Genomic DNA, 16,525 nt, shown 5'->3' with positions numbered 1-16,525 from the left:
TTACTTAATTGTGTTAGTTACCCTCAGAATAGAGTTGCCCAATGTGGCAGATGAAAAGACAAGATATACAGTTAGATTTGAATTTCTAATAAACTATGAATAATTTTTTAGTATAAGTATATCCCCAATATTGCATGGGACATACTTATACTAAAAAAGGGTCAGATGGTAGTAGACATTAGGCTGCTTCGTCAAAGTGGCTGTGGGAAGCGAATGTTAATCAGTTGTATCGATAAACTATAGAACTTTGTCCCTTATCTTCTGTTTCTGTATAGTTTTGTTTTAAACTGAGTATAGTATCTGGTTGTCTCTGGCTGAATCTGATAACCCAGAAAGGCAGAGAAGGGATGGATGTCAGCAAGGCAGAACCATTGAGCCTTAGGACATAGCTCTGGAAGGCATCCGTGGAGATTGTCCAACTCCTTCCTTTTACAAATGTGAAGACAGAGGCCTAGGGGCCAGAAAATAGATCAGTATGAGGCCAATAAGTATAAATATCTTGACACACAAAAATAGTAAATAATAATACGAAACAATTTTAAAGTCTTTATTGGGCCTACATTGCCTTTGGTAACTCTCAAAACACCCCTGCAAGGTAGTGGTTATTATTACAATCCCCATTTAGCAGATGAGCAGACTGAGGCTCAGAGAGGTTAAGTAACATGTCCAAGGCCACACAGCTAGTAGGTGGTAAAATGAGATTTGAGTCTGACTTCAAATTCCAGCCCTTTCCCCTTCTACCAACGTTTACCAAACTGCAGGCATTTGTGTACTGCATATGGCAGTGTGCCACTTTCTCAACTTTTCATCATCTGCGTTCCTTCTGTTCTGTGCATGACTTACTATTTTCTTTAAATTGACTCATTTAAAAAATTATAAGTGTATTTTGTAATAGAAAGTGTATATCCTTACTATAAGTAGCGTAACAGTTATGTCTCAGAAGAAGCTGATCGTACAAATATATATGGTTAGAGTAATGTTATTCAGTTCTGGGTAGCTTTGTTTACCTGCCTGCATGTGAAATTAGGACTGATTTCTCACTGTGATTTAATGTTACTTAATGCTATGAACACAAGCCTCCTGAATCATCCCATGTACAACCAGTGGTGTATGGCTTCATACTTAGGAAAACACTGTCCGACACCATTCTAGTTCTCAGTAGATCCTAAGGGCAAGCATCACTGTTTTGGAAAGGATGGCCCTGGAGGCTTAGACTGGGAAGAGTTATTGGGATCTTCTAACCTCTTACTCAGGGCAAGAGATTTATGTACATCATCCTTGACCAGTGGTAGAACTAACTGAGAAGCAGCTGTTATAATGACTAAGAACATGTATTCATAATAAGCACTGGCTCATCATAAGTGTCATATAAATGTTGGCTATTATTTGAAACAAAGTATTCCTGCACAGAAAGTGGCTCCAGAGGCAACATCATGCAGTCATCAAGGTTGTAGCTTCTGCCGTCAGACTGCCTGGGTTTAGCCCTGGCTGTCCTTAAACTACATCTGTGTGGCCTTGAGTATCGGCAGTATCACAGATTAACTCTTGACTCCACGTGCTACCTGCTTAGAGAAAGGTTCCAGGCCTCCAGTCCTGTGTATGTCAGGGACAGCGTCTGTTCCCACTGGCTATTCTAAACTTATTCCACAGTTTCAGTTTGATAGGTTGTACTTGAACATGTTTCTGTTTTTATTTCAGTTAACCAGGTGTTGCTGTTCCTTTTGATTGTGACCATCTGTGGGATTCTGTATAAGAAAGTTCATAGGGGGACTGTGCTCAGGAACGAAACAGGTATGCATAGTGACCTAAGCCAGTCACAAAAAGTCAGATACTCTGTGATTCCACCAACATGAGGTACTTAGAGTAGCCAAATTCATAGAGACAGAAAGCATAGTGATGACTGCCGGGGGCTGGGTGGGGGGAGGGGAAAGGGGAGTTGTTGTTTAATGGGTATAGAGTCTCAGTTTTACAAAATGAAAAGTGTTAGGGGGATGGATGACAGTGATGATTGTACAACAGTGTGAATGTATTTAATACCACTGAACTGTACACTTGAAAATGGTTAAGACGGTAAATTTTATGTTGCGTATTTTACCGCAAAGAAAAAATATATTAAAAAAAAAGAAGAACGGGGCTTCCCTGGTGGCGCAGTGGTTGAGAGTCCACCTGCAATGCGGGGGACACGGGTTCGTGCCCCGGTCTGGGAGGATCCCACATGCCGCGGAGCGGCTGGGCCCGTGAGCCATGGCCGCTGAGCCTGCGCGTCCGGAGCCTGTGCTCCACAACAGGAGAGGCCACAACAGTGAGAGACCTGCGTACCGCAAAAAAAAAAAAAAAAAAGAAGAAGAACGGAGCAGGCAGGCAGCCATGTGGTCCATCAAGATGAGATACCTAAGAACACAGTTTGAGTCCTTCCAATAGCTGGGTTCAGAGAGAAACAAAAATTCAGTCAGCTTCCAAGTACCTGCTTTTAGAATATCAACCCAAGGCCAAATTTTCAGTTGTGTTGTAGAATGATCAGTGCTATTCAAACTTAGCACATATCAGAATCACACAGAGGGCTTGTTCAAACACAGTCCTGGCCCCAGGTTTTGAATCGGTAGTTCGGGGGTGGGGCTGAGAATTTGCATTTCTGATGAACTCCCAGTTGATGCTGAGGCTGTTGGTTTTCGGACCTCACTCTGAGTGGCCTGCTCTGCATCCACCCTTCTGGAGTCTCTCAATAATTTCGCTTATGAGCAAAATCGCTGCATTGACCATATGTCCTCCTCCAGCTGCACTGGGAGCCCAGTTTCCCTCTTCAGGGGTGAATTGCATGGGATGGAACCTCACTTCTCCAAACATACAAAGCCAACACACACAAAAATTAAGTAGCACCAGTAGTGTTTTATTTTTCGTTAGTTTACTGTTTTATATCAGCAAAATGAATATACTCATTTATGGAAAATACAAAATATTACCTGGAGCTGTATCAGCCAAAGGCAAATACAGTTACTATTTTGGTGCATTATATACATTCATATTCACACTTTTTTTTAAGCCAGAGGCTTAGGCACTGGACACTCTACAAGGAACAAAATAATGTCCCTGCTCTCGCAAAGCTGACTTTTTCAACATAAAAAAATTCATAAGGACTTCCCTGGAGGCGAGTGGTTAAGAATCCACCTGCCAATGCAGGGGACATGGGTTCGAGCCCTGGTCCAGGAAGGTCCCACATGCCGCGGAGCAACTAAGCCTGTGCGCCACAGCTACGGAGCCTGCATGCCTAGAGCCCGTGCCCTGCAACAAGAGAAGCCACTGCAATGAGAAGCCCGCCACCTCGAGGAAGAGTAGCCCCCGCTCACCTCAACCAGAGAAAAGCCCGCATGCAGCAACAGAGACCCAACACAGCCAAAAATTAATTAATTATTTTAAAATTCATAAAAAATTAAAAATATGTATAATCAGGTCTAGATGAACATTAGGAGCCTCTGGAACGTGAATGATTTCCATACATAGATATGTATGCAGATATTTATAGGGCATTATTGATAGTAGCCCCAAACTGGAAGCAATCCACATGGGAATCAAGTACTGAATATATAAAATGTGTTATATCCATGCAATGGAGTACTTTCCAACAGTAAAAAGGAACAAACTACTAATACATGATACAATATGAATAAACCTCACACACATACTAAATGAAAGATGCTAGACCAAAAACACCACATGTTATATGATTCCATTTAAAGGAAACTTCTAGGAAAGGCAAATCTATGGAGACAGAAAAACAGGTCAGTGGTTGCCTGGGGCTGGGAGTGGGAGTGGCTTGACTGCAACCCAGCTGAAGGGAAATTTTCTGGTGATGAAAATTGTTCTAAAATGGGATTTTAGAACATTCTAAATGTTCTAAAATGGGATAAATTTACTAAATATCATTGAACTATGTACTTACAGTAGGTAAGTTTAAAGAAATCTGTATTAGTCTGCCTGGGCTGCCATAACAAAATACCACAGACTGGGTAGCTTAAACAACAGACATTAATTTTCTCACAGTTCTGGAGGCTGGAAGTCCAAGATCAAGGTGCCGGCAGGGCTGGTTTGCCCTGCAGAGGAACGCCTTCTCTCTGTGTCCTCACGTGGCCTGGTGTCTTTTCCTCTTCTTATAAGGACGCTAGCCATATGGAATTAAGGGTGGGCCTCATTTAACCTAACTGCCTCTTTAAAGGCCCTATCTCCAAATACAGTCACATTCTGAGGTACTAGGGGTTAGAGCTTCAACATATGAATTTTAGGGGTACGCAATTCAGTCCATAGCAGTATGTAACTAATGACTCAATAAATTGCTTTGAGAAAGGTCGAGAGAGAGAGACAGAGACAGAGACAGAGACAGACAGAGACAGAGACAGAAAGAGAGAGAGAAGGTCATACAAGGCCAAATGTGGTCTGAACTTTGAGCTTGTTACTCCTCACGTTTTACTTCCTGCCCATAAACCAACACATTCAGTCGGCAGATCGCATTGCAAATTCCTTTCTCCATGGAAAGAAATGAGTTGCTTTTATAATAGCTGTTAAAAGAACTGTGAGGAAATGCACATCCTGACTAATTGGCTATATATTTATATACGATAAAGTGTTTTCACCACATGAATGGATCCAATAGCACATTTTTATCCCACACAGTGTTAAAATTTAAAAAAAGAGAGGGAATCAGTGTTATGAAATACCACTCAAAAGAACATAGTTGGCATGGAAAGATGGATGTCTGTGGTATGTAAGTGGAAAAAGCAGGTTACAGAAGACTATGAAAAGTATGATTTCATTTTTTTTTTCAGTTTAAAACTTTTTAAATTTGTTTCAAAGTTAAACCCAAGACACACTGACTTCATAGGAAATCCACTGAGAAATGTTTTTCTAGGCTGGACACCTCTTTCCCTTTAGTCTCACCCAGCAGAGTATGCACATGTTAATTACTTTCATTTTATAATCACTGCTGTCCCACCACTATACCAAGATCACCTAAACTGTGTGTGTAGCATTCTGAATGTTCTTAGTTACACCCTAATTTCACTAACTGCAAAAGATTTTCTGGGATACCCTGTCACTTGAATTTTTTGGCTACTTTTGAAGATGAAGTCCAAAGAACTCTTAAATGATTCTCCTTTGCGGGAGGGAGGGTGGTATTTTGGTTTTAAAATAATACATCAAATTTCATGTAATATTTATATAATATGTAGTATATGTGCTTTTGTGTGTACATTAAGAAGGGTTTGAGAGGCACATACCACACTGGTAACCTTTGGAATGTGGGCTGCGAGGTCTGCAGAAAACAGTCACCATTTAGATACTCTTCTGTTTGACTGGAATTTTCCAGAGGTGCATGTTAATATTTTATAGACTTTATTTTTTAGAGCAGTTTTAGTTTCACAGCAAAACTGCGCAGAAGGTGCAGAGATTTCCCCCATACCCCTTTCCACCACACACACACACACACACACACACACACACGTGCACACGCACACATGCGCGCACACATGCACTCGCTCACACACACGCGCTCATACACACACACACACACACACACACACAGCCTCCCCCACTATTAACATCCCGTACCAGAGTGGTACATGTGTTACAATCTGTGGACCTATGTTAACACATCATTTTCACTAGTGTCCATAGTTAAATTTTTTTTTTTGGCCATGCTGTGCAGCATGTAGGATCTTAGTTCCCTGACCAGAGATCAAACCCATGTCCCCTGCAGTGGAAGCAGGGAGTTCTAACCATTGGGCCGCCAGGGAATTTCCACCAGTGTCCATAGTTTACATTAGGGTTCACCCCTGGTGTTGTATATTTTATGGGTTTTGAGAAATTTATAAGGACATTTATCTATCATTATAGAATACAGAATAGTTTCAGTGCCCTAAAAATCCTCTGTACCTCACCTATTCCATATTAATCTTCACAATTTTTAAAACATTAATTCAAAGAACTAGTGTCATAACGTGAAGTCCAGAGGCCCTGGGAAGTCATGTACTGAAAAAAACATGGTAGCATTCTATGGAATCTCCTGATAATGACACTCCATGGAATCTCCCGACAGTTTCCTTGCAGTCAGCATGCTGGTGATTCACTCTTGGCCCACTTGGGGTGCAGCAAGTTTATATGTTTGGCTAAAATAGTTCTAATTTGAAATGGGATTCAGAGATTTGGCACTGGGAGTGCAGACATTTCACCTCTTCTAGAAATGGACATTGTTTGATAAGAGTTACTTGTGAGAAGGGTCTAAAGCAATATAATAAATTTCTGGTCCATATGCCATTATTATACGAGATTTTTATGGGCACCAAATGGCTTCTCATAACAAACCTTTTAATGGTCTGGCTCCGGCAGCATTTGGTGTAACAGATCCAAGTAGTACAATGGCTGATTCCCAAAGATCTGCTAGGATGGGGCATTGGTGAAGAATTACAGTTGAAAAATCTTCCCACCCTTCCTCCAACGTGCCTTCATCTATCATTCTGTCCAGGAAAGACTTCTAGGCAGAGAGCATTTTGGCTTAGGTTAGCTCCCAGATTCTCTGACTGGCAGAGGCTTTTAAGCAGTATGGTGGTGTGATGTGTCTGCAGCAGAGCTGTAAACTCAGTGTTTGACCTTCCCTTGGGGTGCTCTTCTTTCAAGGCGACGTGTTCCTCCAAACCTCATTCTGCCCATAGCCTGATAAAGGACTCTATCTGAGCCTGACAGCCAGGTACTGCCCCAGATTTTCAACCCTTCCCTCTTTTTTTGCCCCTAAGAGTCACCCATGAATTATTCCTCTAGGGCCCTGTTCTCTAAGGCCAATACACCATATCTGTTTAGTTGATTTCAGCAAACTTTCTTTAAGTGCTTGCTAGGTGCCAGACTCAGTGGGGATAATACAATGAGCTTACAGTCTAGTATAGGAGGCATACACATGAATAGATTCTTCCCATGCAGTGTGGTGAGTTCTCAAATAGAGGTTTCTAATGAATTCACCCAGCCAGCCAGCCAGCCAACCATCCAAAATGTATTGAGAATCTACCATGTTCCAGCACTGGGCTAGCTGCAGAGGAGACAGAGGTGAACAAGATACTGTCCCAGCCTTCACAGAGCTCCTAGTGTTACAGGAGAGAAAGGAAAGACATGCTACCAAATAAATTGCAGTGCAGCTGGTAAATCCACTCACAAGCAAGGACAGAGTGACCATGGGTGAGGGCTGAACTAATTTGTGTTAGTGAGCTGTTAAAGGCTTCCTGGGGGCTCCCATGTCTATACTGCATTTGGAATGAATATGTAATAGTTAGACATGCAGGAGGGGATGAAAATAATATTCCAGGTATCAAAAACAGCCTGTGAAAAGGCATTAAGATAAGGGACAACATGGTGCCAGTATTCAGGGAACCGCTAGTATTTTTGCAACGCTGGAATAGAAGTAGACAAGGCTAGAGAAGTGAACAGGGACTGGATCCACGTGTGCCAGGAATGGAATGTGGCTCTATCCTATAGAAACCATGGGAGAACTTTAAGCAATGAAGAAACATAGTCAAATTTTCATTTAGGCAAATCACTTAGATGCCTGCAGGTACCATATGATTAGGCAACATACCACATGATTAGGGGACCTCCCCAAGATGACAGTTTAGTTCAAAAGGAACAGTCCCTTAAGAAATTTTTTCTTCTCTTTATAAAAGCAACCTGTAATTACTTTGGAGAATTTGGAAAGTACAAGAAACACAAATAAGGAAATTAAAATTACTCAATTCTATAAATAGACAGATCCGTTTGCAAATATGCATGTGTCAAATTGGGATCAAATACTGGAAAGGATTTTGTGTTCTCTCCCCCTCACCCTTAACATTATATTATGAGCATTATCTCATGCCAGCAAATATACTGTGAAAAATTATTGTAGTGGTGGAAATTTCACTTGTGGAGGAAGGGATATAGGAGATAAAGAGGGAGGCCTTTCAATATTTCTTAAATTATACAAAGCAGAGTACCTGGTGGTTAGTTTCATACACGTTTGTTGGATTAAATATCAGCTAAAACTACCCTGGGTCTGAATAATAGAGATTTTGCAAAAAGACATCTGTAAAGAAAGAGAGAGCTTTAAGTAAAACTCAGATATCTGTTTGATAGTGAATACTCTACATACTGATAATTATTATTCTTCATACCTGAAAGTTGTGTTGTGGTACCGAAATATGATGTTATGACATTAGTATTTTATATCATAGCCAAGGATCAGAAGAATAATCAATTATTCATCTTATGCATTAGTCATACTTTTTCATTTATCTCCTTTTTTTGCCATCAACTTTTGACTCTCTCAACAAGAGCATGGATAACAGAAAGCAAGATCACAAAGCAATATATTTTATAGCAATGTAGGCAAGGTAAATATTCCAATTCAGACAAGAGTTGAAGAATGTTGAATCAAATGAGGCTTTTCAGTTATTCACATATTTTTCAACTGTGTGTATGTGTTGGGCTATCTGATTGGCTTCTTTAAGAGAGCTCCAAAATAATAGTGACTTAAGCAAAATAGAAGTTTATTTTCTCTCTCAAGTGAAAGTCTGATGTGTCAGTTCCATAATCATCCAGATCAGGATCCTTTCTATCTTATAGTTTTGGTGTCCTCAAGAGGCAGCTTCCATCTCATGGTACAAGATGGCTGCTTGAACTCCTATCATCATATCAACATTCCAGGCAATGGGAAGGGGGAAAAGAAAAGGGGAGGGTAAGCATATTCCTTTTAAAGGCAAACTCAGGCGTTGCACATATACTGGCACTAACATCCCATTGGTCAGCACTTGATCACACAGAGCTGCAAGGGAGTCTGGAAAAATATTCTTAGTGGTTGGCTATGTGCCAGCTAAAGTTCCAATGTTGTATTTCTAAGAGAAGAAGGAGAGACTGGGATATTGGAGAATAATTGGCAATCTCTTCCCCACCATCCTATCTTCCCCCTGGAGTGTGGAAAGCAAGACTTCCACACTGTGAAATTCCTTCATGTTCCAAGACTCTGATTTTGATGTTTCCAGATGATGACTCTGAGACTCCTGAGGATATGGAAGATGAGATTCCGGTGGTGATTTGTGCAGCAGCAGGGAGGATGGGTGCGGCTATGGCTGCCATCAACAGCATCTACAGCAACACTGATGCCAACATTTTGTTCTATGTAGTGGGACTCCGGAACACTCTGTCCAGAATACGGTAATCTGTGTACTATAGACTTTGGAGTTTTCTACTTTCTTTTAATTGTCCTTGTCTTTCTTTACATGGATTCCCTTCTTTGGTTTGATAAATGTCCTTTAAATTAATAAGGGGATGACCTGAGGTTTACCTGATGGCCTGACAAACGTGTTCCTAGCTAAGGAAATTTTAGCAAAGTCTCATTAATCTGGTAGGGCAATGCATCATTCTGCAGAAGTGAATTATCTAATGAATGAAGGAAACCCAATCCTTAAGCAGTTTATACAAGTCTTTCTTTCTAAAAGTTTCTCTTTTCTCTGCTGTCTTAACCTGAGAGACTATTAGTATAATAATTTAATATGGCTCAGAATCATCACTAATTATAATTTTTAAACTGCAGAGTGGTCTCTTTCCTATCACACACCATACTGAAACATAAATTGGAGTTGGATTTAAAAGAAATAAACAGGAACTAAAATTCTGAATGTCTTCCTAAAACGTGGGATAATTGTATCATTTTGGTATGGAGAGTGACTCCTTGAGCCCAAGGAAAAAACTGACAGATTTGACTGCTAATATTTAAAAAGTTTTAACTGGTGAAAAACACTAAGTGAAACTGATCACACAACAGATTAGGCAAGGTATTTTCAACATGTATTATAGACAATGGATTACTATCCAAAATGTATACAGAATTCTTACCAAAAAAATTCAAAAAGATGAGCTTATAGTAGAAAAATGAGCACAGAATACAGACAATTCACAGAAAAAAACACTATAAATGGTCAGCAAACACGAAAAGGCATTCCATGTTACTGATAGGGAAACGCAAATGAAAACAATGGCGTGTCATTGCACTCATCAGGATGGTAGAAACTAAATAGGACGACACCGTCCTGTGCAGGAAAATGGACATGCTTATTCCTTGTTTACACAATGTACACTTCATAAATCGGTAAAGCAATCTTGGGAGGGCAATATGGCAATATCTAATAAAATGGTATATGCATATATAGTTTGACTCACCATTCCGTTTCAACAGCTGGGAATCTGTGCTGCGGAAATTCTAGTACATATGACCAAAGTATATGTACAATAATGTTAATTTCGGCATTATGTGAAGTGGTAAAAAAATTGTGAAGTGCTTAAATGTCCGTCAGTGAAAGAATATTTAAATGAACTATGGAATATGATCCAGCTGTTAACAAAGAAAGAAGGCATAGAATATCTCCAAGACATATTACTAAGTGGAAAATACAAGTTGCAGTACACCTCATATAGGATGACCCACTTGATGAATGTCTTAATCTGTTTGAGCTGCTGTAACCGAATGCACAGACTGGATGGCTTGGCTTAAAAACAAGAGAAATTTACTTCTCAGGTTCTGGAGGCTGGGAAGCCCAAGTTCTAGGTGCCAGCAGATTCCATGTCTGGGAAGGGCTCATTTCATGCTTCATAGCAGACTGTCTTCTCGCTGTGTTCTCACATGGCAGAAGGAATAAGGGAGTTCACTGGGATGAACGTCTTTTATAAGGGGCACTAGTCCCATTCATGAGGGCTTCATCCTCATGACCTAATTGCCTCCTACAATCCACACCTCCAAATACCATCACACTGGGGATTAGGTTTCAACATACAAATCTGTGGGGACACAACATTCAATCTATAGCAATGAAATCAAAACACCCAAACTGTAAATTTGTACATGTACATATATGTATTTCTGTAAAGAAAAAGACCCAGAAAGATCCCCAGCTGTTAACAGCGACTATTTCTAAGGAGGATGGAGGAAGTGGAGAGAGCAGAGATGAAGGGAAGTTCAAGGTATTTCAAGTTCTGTGAGACTGAGAACACATAAGGAGAGAGGGTGGAGAGGAGGAGGAAGAGAAAGTGGGGAGCAAGGACAGAAGACTGAGAGGCAAAGGTAAATTCAAATCATCCTTGGAGTCAAAACAGCAGAATAAACACGATTCAGTCAAAGCAGCAGGTTCAGAAGGCTGGGCTTCCTTACAGTGCTGTTAACCCATGGCAAAGAGAGCACCATCGGGCGTCCCTGGTGGCACAGTGGTTGAGAGTCCGCCTGCCGATGCAGGGGACGCAGGTTCGTGCCCCGGTCCGCGAAGATCCCACATGCCACAGAGCGGCTGGGCCTGTGAGCCATGGCCACTGAGCCTGCGTGTCCAGAGCCTGTGCTGCACAACGGGAGAGGCCACAACAGTGAGAGGCCCATGTACCGCAAAAAAAAATAAAAATAAAAAGGAGAGCACCGTCAACCACAGATGCTGCTTTATAAGAAAGAAGGAACTTTTTGTTCTAGTTTCCTGTGGAGATTATGTGGATCTGGGGAGATATCTGGTTATTACTATTTTGCTTCATTTCCTTTGCAGAAAGTTATGTGAATGAAAAAAAAAAGATTCAAAGCTAAACCAGATGGGGAAAAAATCAGAAGGATTTATAGACTAGACTCTACTAAGGTTGCACATATTTTATTTTTAACTTTCTATGGAGGCAAGAGATTGAGGCAATAGGCAAATTGAGGAAAGTTTGGAGGTGTGTGCTCGAGGTTCTTTTCTGTTTTTGTCATCCCTTTAGAAAATGGATCGAACATTCTAAACTGAGAGAAATAAACTTTAAAATCGTGGAATTCAACCCTATGGTCCTCAAAGGAAAGATCAGACCAGACTCCGCGAGGCCTGAACTGCTCCAGCCTGTGAGTAGGGATCGCACATGTCGGGGATGGTTCTCGGTGAGACCTTGTTCGGTGTGAACACCAGCCACTGGGATGCCCACAGAATGTTGTAGAAGCCTAACAGTTTTAGGTGTCCACCAAACGCTGCTTATTTATAATTCAAAAGCCACCTACTGCAGAAAGGATGTAAGATGGTTTACATTAACCATAATGAAGCTATGAAAAAAGAAACGAAGCGTAAGAAGATGCAGGATGCATTTATGTGTGTAAATATGCCTGTGCGGCAGGGGAGGGCCCGAGTTATGAGGCCTAGAAAAAGCATTCCCAGCTCAGAGGCAGTTGTGTGTACCGTGCCGGGACCTTACACGTAGCTCAGAGTATCCCAGTAGCTGAGGAAAAATGGTAGCAAGATGGATTATATACTTCAGAGTATTGACATACTTTCAGGAGACACCACCTTGCTTCCTGGCATTGGGAATCTTAAGGTGTTTTACTGCAAGAGCTCTTACAAAAGGGACCCTCTTCTGCATAAAGAGTGGTGTTTTTGATGGCAGGTGTACAGAAAATGCAGCCACCTTCTACATGTGATTATTATTTAAATCCATCCTTGAAAATTAACTAAATTCGAAGCCCTCTGATGATAAGATCTTTTCCCAATTCCAGATATTTATTATCAAGAGTGCTAGCTGAGTTGGGACTTTGCATTATACAGTATTGTAGCTATTAAAACGTTAAGACCCCCATCCTCAGCCCATGCTTCTCTGGCTTTTTTCTGGTTCAGGGAGCTAAGAGGGTGAACCTGTGTGTGTGATGTGATGACGTGTGAGATGAGCTCCACATGCGCACGCACGTGTGTGTGTGTGTGCGTGCACGTATGTGTGTGCTCACGCACACATGTGTGTACGTATGTGTGCACTGTGTGTGCGCGCACGTAAGTGTGCATGTGTGTGTAAGGCTGCTTTAGTTGACAGTAGTCAAATTACTGAGTGTAGAGGAAAGCAGGCGATTTGTGGCCAGAAAGATTGACAGCCTCTGTGACTCCCGCTGCATCAGTTCACAGAGATGAAAGCGGTGACAGTCTCAGCAGTGGGGGGTTTGGATCTAGAACTGCTGACCAGCGCTGGTTTCGGTCCCAGGGCCCAGGTAAACTGGGCATCAGGAAGCTCAGGTGAGACCTCTTTGCAGCCTCTGTTTTATTCTGCTCCAGACCTGGAGCTGAGCAGAGGCCATGGTCAAAGCTGACCCCCCCAGCACACCTATTAGTCACTGGGCCTTCTGTCTTTTCCCCACAATCACTGCTTTTGTTGTTTTAACAGCTGAACTTTGTTCGATTTTATCTCCCTCTGCTTATCCATCAACACGAGAAAGTCATCTATTTGGATGATGATGTAATCGTACAAGGTATGCTCACCGATGCCAAGAACACTCGGAAACAGAGCAGCTGATAAGTAGAATGACCGTCTCTCTTCATGTTTGAAATATCTAGCGGCTCAGTGATTTTGATCGCTTATTAAATTGGGGAGTATAGTGTTGTTAATCAGGGAATACTTTGAAAACGGGTTGATACTTTCTGGGACAATCCAGTTGACTTTCTGAGAGCCACTCTCTGATTGTCAAAGTCTGTAATAAGTAGCTTGTAAAAGTCTGTAATAGGTGGCCTTTCCTTTTTCTGCACGCCTAAAATGTAGGGGGATAAAACCTCACTGATAACATTCTTAGAAGCGAGCTAAGTTTTCGTGTTAAATGTCACCTTCTCTCGCGCGCACGTGCAAAATAAGACGAGCATTGGTGTGGTACGTACACAGCAACAGAAATAAAGAAATCTGACGAGTGTTGATCTGAGCTTCTTATCAAGTGGCTTTTTAAATTGATATGACCTGTTCTTATCAGGACAATTGCCAAGCCACTTGAAACCATGGATCACATACTTTTCCCCCACAGCAAAATCAGGGGTTGTTGAAGCTCGAGGCTCTATCTAGCCCTAGAATGAGTGCTATACTATTGTAACTCGTGGTGTTTGTGAATCCAGGGGACATCCAAGAGCTGTACGACACCACCTTGGCCCTGGGCCACGCGGCAGCTTTCTCAGATGACTGCGATTTGCCCTCCTCCCAGGACATACACAGACTTGTGGGGCTGCAGGTGGGCACATGTCTCGGGAATCCTCCCTTTGCCCCTTCGCCTCCCTGCACTTCAGAACGAGCGTCATCCTCACCTTGGAGAAGACTGGGGGACTGCTGGGAGGCAAACAGCCAGGGGCCCGGGCTTCCCATTCACATCCCAGCTCTGCTCCCACCGACTCCGGGGCAAGTTACTCACCCCTGCAAGTCCCGCTTTCCTTACCTGAAACATGGCAACAGTAGCATCTATTTGGTTGTGTTTTTGTGAGTTGTGATGAAATAACATGATGTCAAAATGTCCAGTAAATGCTCCAGGAACGATGGTTGTTATCTAAGTCACTCGCAACCACATTCTATGGCAGAGATGGTGTTTTCTGTAAAAGAGACTCACTGAACCTTTGGTTCTGTTTTCAGAGTTTTGACCATTATTCCCCGCCCCCTCATTTCAGTAGAGGAAAATACTGATTTTGTTCCAAGGTAAAGAGCTCCATACCCTGGTAGAAATGAAGACAGTCGGACCCAGATGTAACACCGAAACCAAAAGAATGGCTTTACAATACAAGATGCTCTTACGAATCGAATGCTGTTCTTCAAAAAAAGTTCCAGGAAATAATTTTACATGTGTGACATTTAAGCTGTGACACACTTTAAGGCCTAGGCCCTGGGCCCAGAACTGCCTGTCAAAATCTTGGCTCCATCACTTAGTAGCTTTGTGACCTTGGGCAAGTTACTTACTCAGTGGTTTTCTCCCTCATTTCTTAAATAGAGGTAATAACAGTATCAATACTTCTCTGGTAGGGTTATTGGGAGAGTTAAATTAGTTAATACATGTAAAGCTATCGTATGCAACTAATGAGGTAATATGCACGAAGTTCTTAGAACAGTGCCTGCACATAGAAAAGTGCTTAAATAGTTCCATTACACCCATGTTGTCTTTGAGCATACCATGAGGTGGGTGAAATAGTGTGTCCTTCCTCATTTTACATTCACTCAAAACTAGCTATTGAGTGCTTGCTATGTGTCTCACACTGTGTTAGGTGCTGGTAACACAGCAGATAAAACTGAAATTCCGCCTTTGGGTAGCTTACATTTTAGTGGGAAGAGGCGGTCAACAAGCAAGTAAAATATTGAACAGAAGATCAGGGTGGAGGTGGGGTTGGATTTTAAGTTGGGTGGTCAGGGAAGGCTCCACTGAGATGTTGTCGCTGAGCCTACACCTGAAAGAGCTGAGGCAACTATCTTAATAGATATTTAGGGGAAAAACATTTCAGAAGAGGTAACAGCAAATGCAAAGGTCTTGAGGCAGGGGTGTGTTTGGTGTATTAAAGGAACAAGGAGGTCAGTGTGGCAGAGGGGTCAAGGGGGAGAATCATGGAAGTTGGACAGGTAATGGGGGTGGGGTAGATGGTGGAGGGCATGGCAGGAATTTTAGGGAGTCTGGGTTTTACTCTGAATGAGAGGGGAAGCCACTGGAGGGGCTTTGAGCAGATGAGTAACACTGAGACAGAGTGGGATTGAAAAGGGTGGAAGCAGGACACAGGTTGGGAGGAGCTGGCAGAAATCCAGTGAGTGGTAATTATGGTTTGGACCAGGAAGGTAGTAGAGACAGTAAGAAGTGCTTGGCTACTGGGGACTTTCCTGGTGGTCCCGTGGTTAGGACTCCATGCTCTCACTGTTGAGGGCCCAGGTTTGATCCCTTGTCGGGGAACTAAGATCCCACAAACCATGTGGCGCGGTCAAAAAGCTTGGCTTCTGAATATATTTGGAAGATGGGACTGACAGGATTTGCTGAGATCTGGATGAAAAGTGAGTGAGGAGTCTAGGATGACCTAATGACCTTAGGTGTCTGTCTAACTGGAAGGATGGAGTGGACACTGAAGTAGGGCAGGTTGTAGGAAAGCAGGTTTGGGATAGGATTGGGGTCAGTTTTGGGGTGTAAGGAGAGCTGCCTTACTAAGCACCCACAAGGACAGATAGAGCTGGCAGATGTAGTAGACCTGGAAATCCAGAGGAGAGGTCCGGGCTGTCTACACGGAGAGATTTAGAGCCATGAGACAAGATGAGGCTGCCTAGGGAGTTGATGCTGCAGAAGGGAGCAGATGCTGGACATGAGACTAGGGGCACTCAGTTTTTAGAGGTTGGGGAACAAGAGAAAACTGGGAAGGGTCTCCAGGAAGTGGCCAATGACACAGGAGGAAGCCCAGGTGCTGCATGATGGTCTCAAGAAAGTGGTTATTTTCCAGAAGCAAAAGATTCCTTGGTCAAAAGCACACATATCCTCTTCCTTTATAGAACACGTATATGGGCTATCTGGACTACCGGAAGAAGACGATAAAAGACCTTGGCATCAGCCCCAGCACTTGCTCTTTCAATCCTGGTGTGATTGTTGCCAACATGACGGAATGGAAGCACCAGCGTATCACCAAACAATTGGAGAAATGGATGCAAAAAAATGTAGAGTATGTGTGGCCATTTTTTCCACGCTTGGGAGTAAAATTATTCCATTAATTTTCTATGC

General features: G+C 42.3%; 1 protein-coding gene across 15 annotated transcripts in view; it reads left to right on the top strand.

The window, feature by feature from the left end:
* GLT8D2 (glycosyltransferase 8 domain containing 2) overlaps nucleotides 1-16,525 on the top strand; it is a 73,204-nt gene that overhangs the window by 35,530 nt on the left and 21,149 nt on the right. For 11 of the 15 annotated variants that reach the window (XM_067697774.1, XM_067697769.1, XM_067697766.1 and 8 more), the window contains 6 exons: nucleotides 1,699-1,791; nucleotides 9,048-9,219; nucleotides 11,791-11,908; nucleotides 13,204-13,288; nucleotides 13,917-14,029; nucleotides 16,300-16,466. In XM_067697774.1, coding sequence (XP_067553875.1) covers nucleotides 1,699-1,791; nucleotides 9,048-9,219; nucleotides 11,791-11,908; nucleotides 13,204-13,288; nucleotides 13,917-14,029; nucleotides 16,300-16,466 — 748 coding nt within the window. The remainder of the gene's footprint in view (nucleotides 1-1,698; nucleotides 1,792-9,047; nucleotides 9,220-11,790; nucleotides 11,909-13,203; nucleotides 13,289-13,916; nucleotides 14,030-16,299; nucleotides 16,467-16,525) is intronic. The other 4 variants (XM_067697780.1, XM_067697776.1, XM_067697775.1 and 1 more) reach the window with 2 other exon arrangements.

This window comes from Pseudorca crassidens, chromosome 11 (genome assembly GCF_039906515.1).
Source record: "Pseudorca crassidens isolate mPseCra1 chromosome 11, mPseCra1.hap1, whole genome shotgun sequence".
Lineage (NCBI taxonomy): Eukaryota > Metazoa > Chordata > Mammalia > Artiodactyla > Delphinidae > Pseudorca > Pseudorca crassidens.
This window is presented reverse-complemented; position numbering and strand designations above follow the sequence as displayed.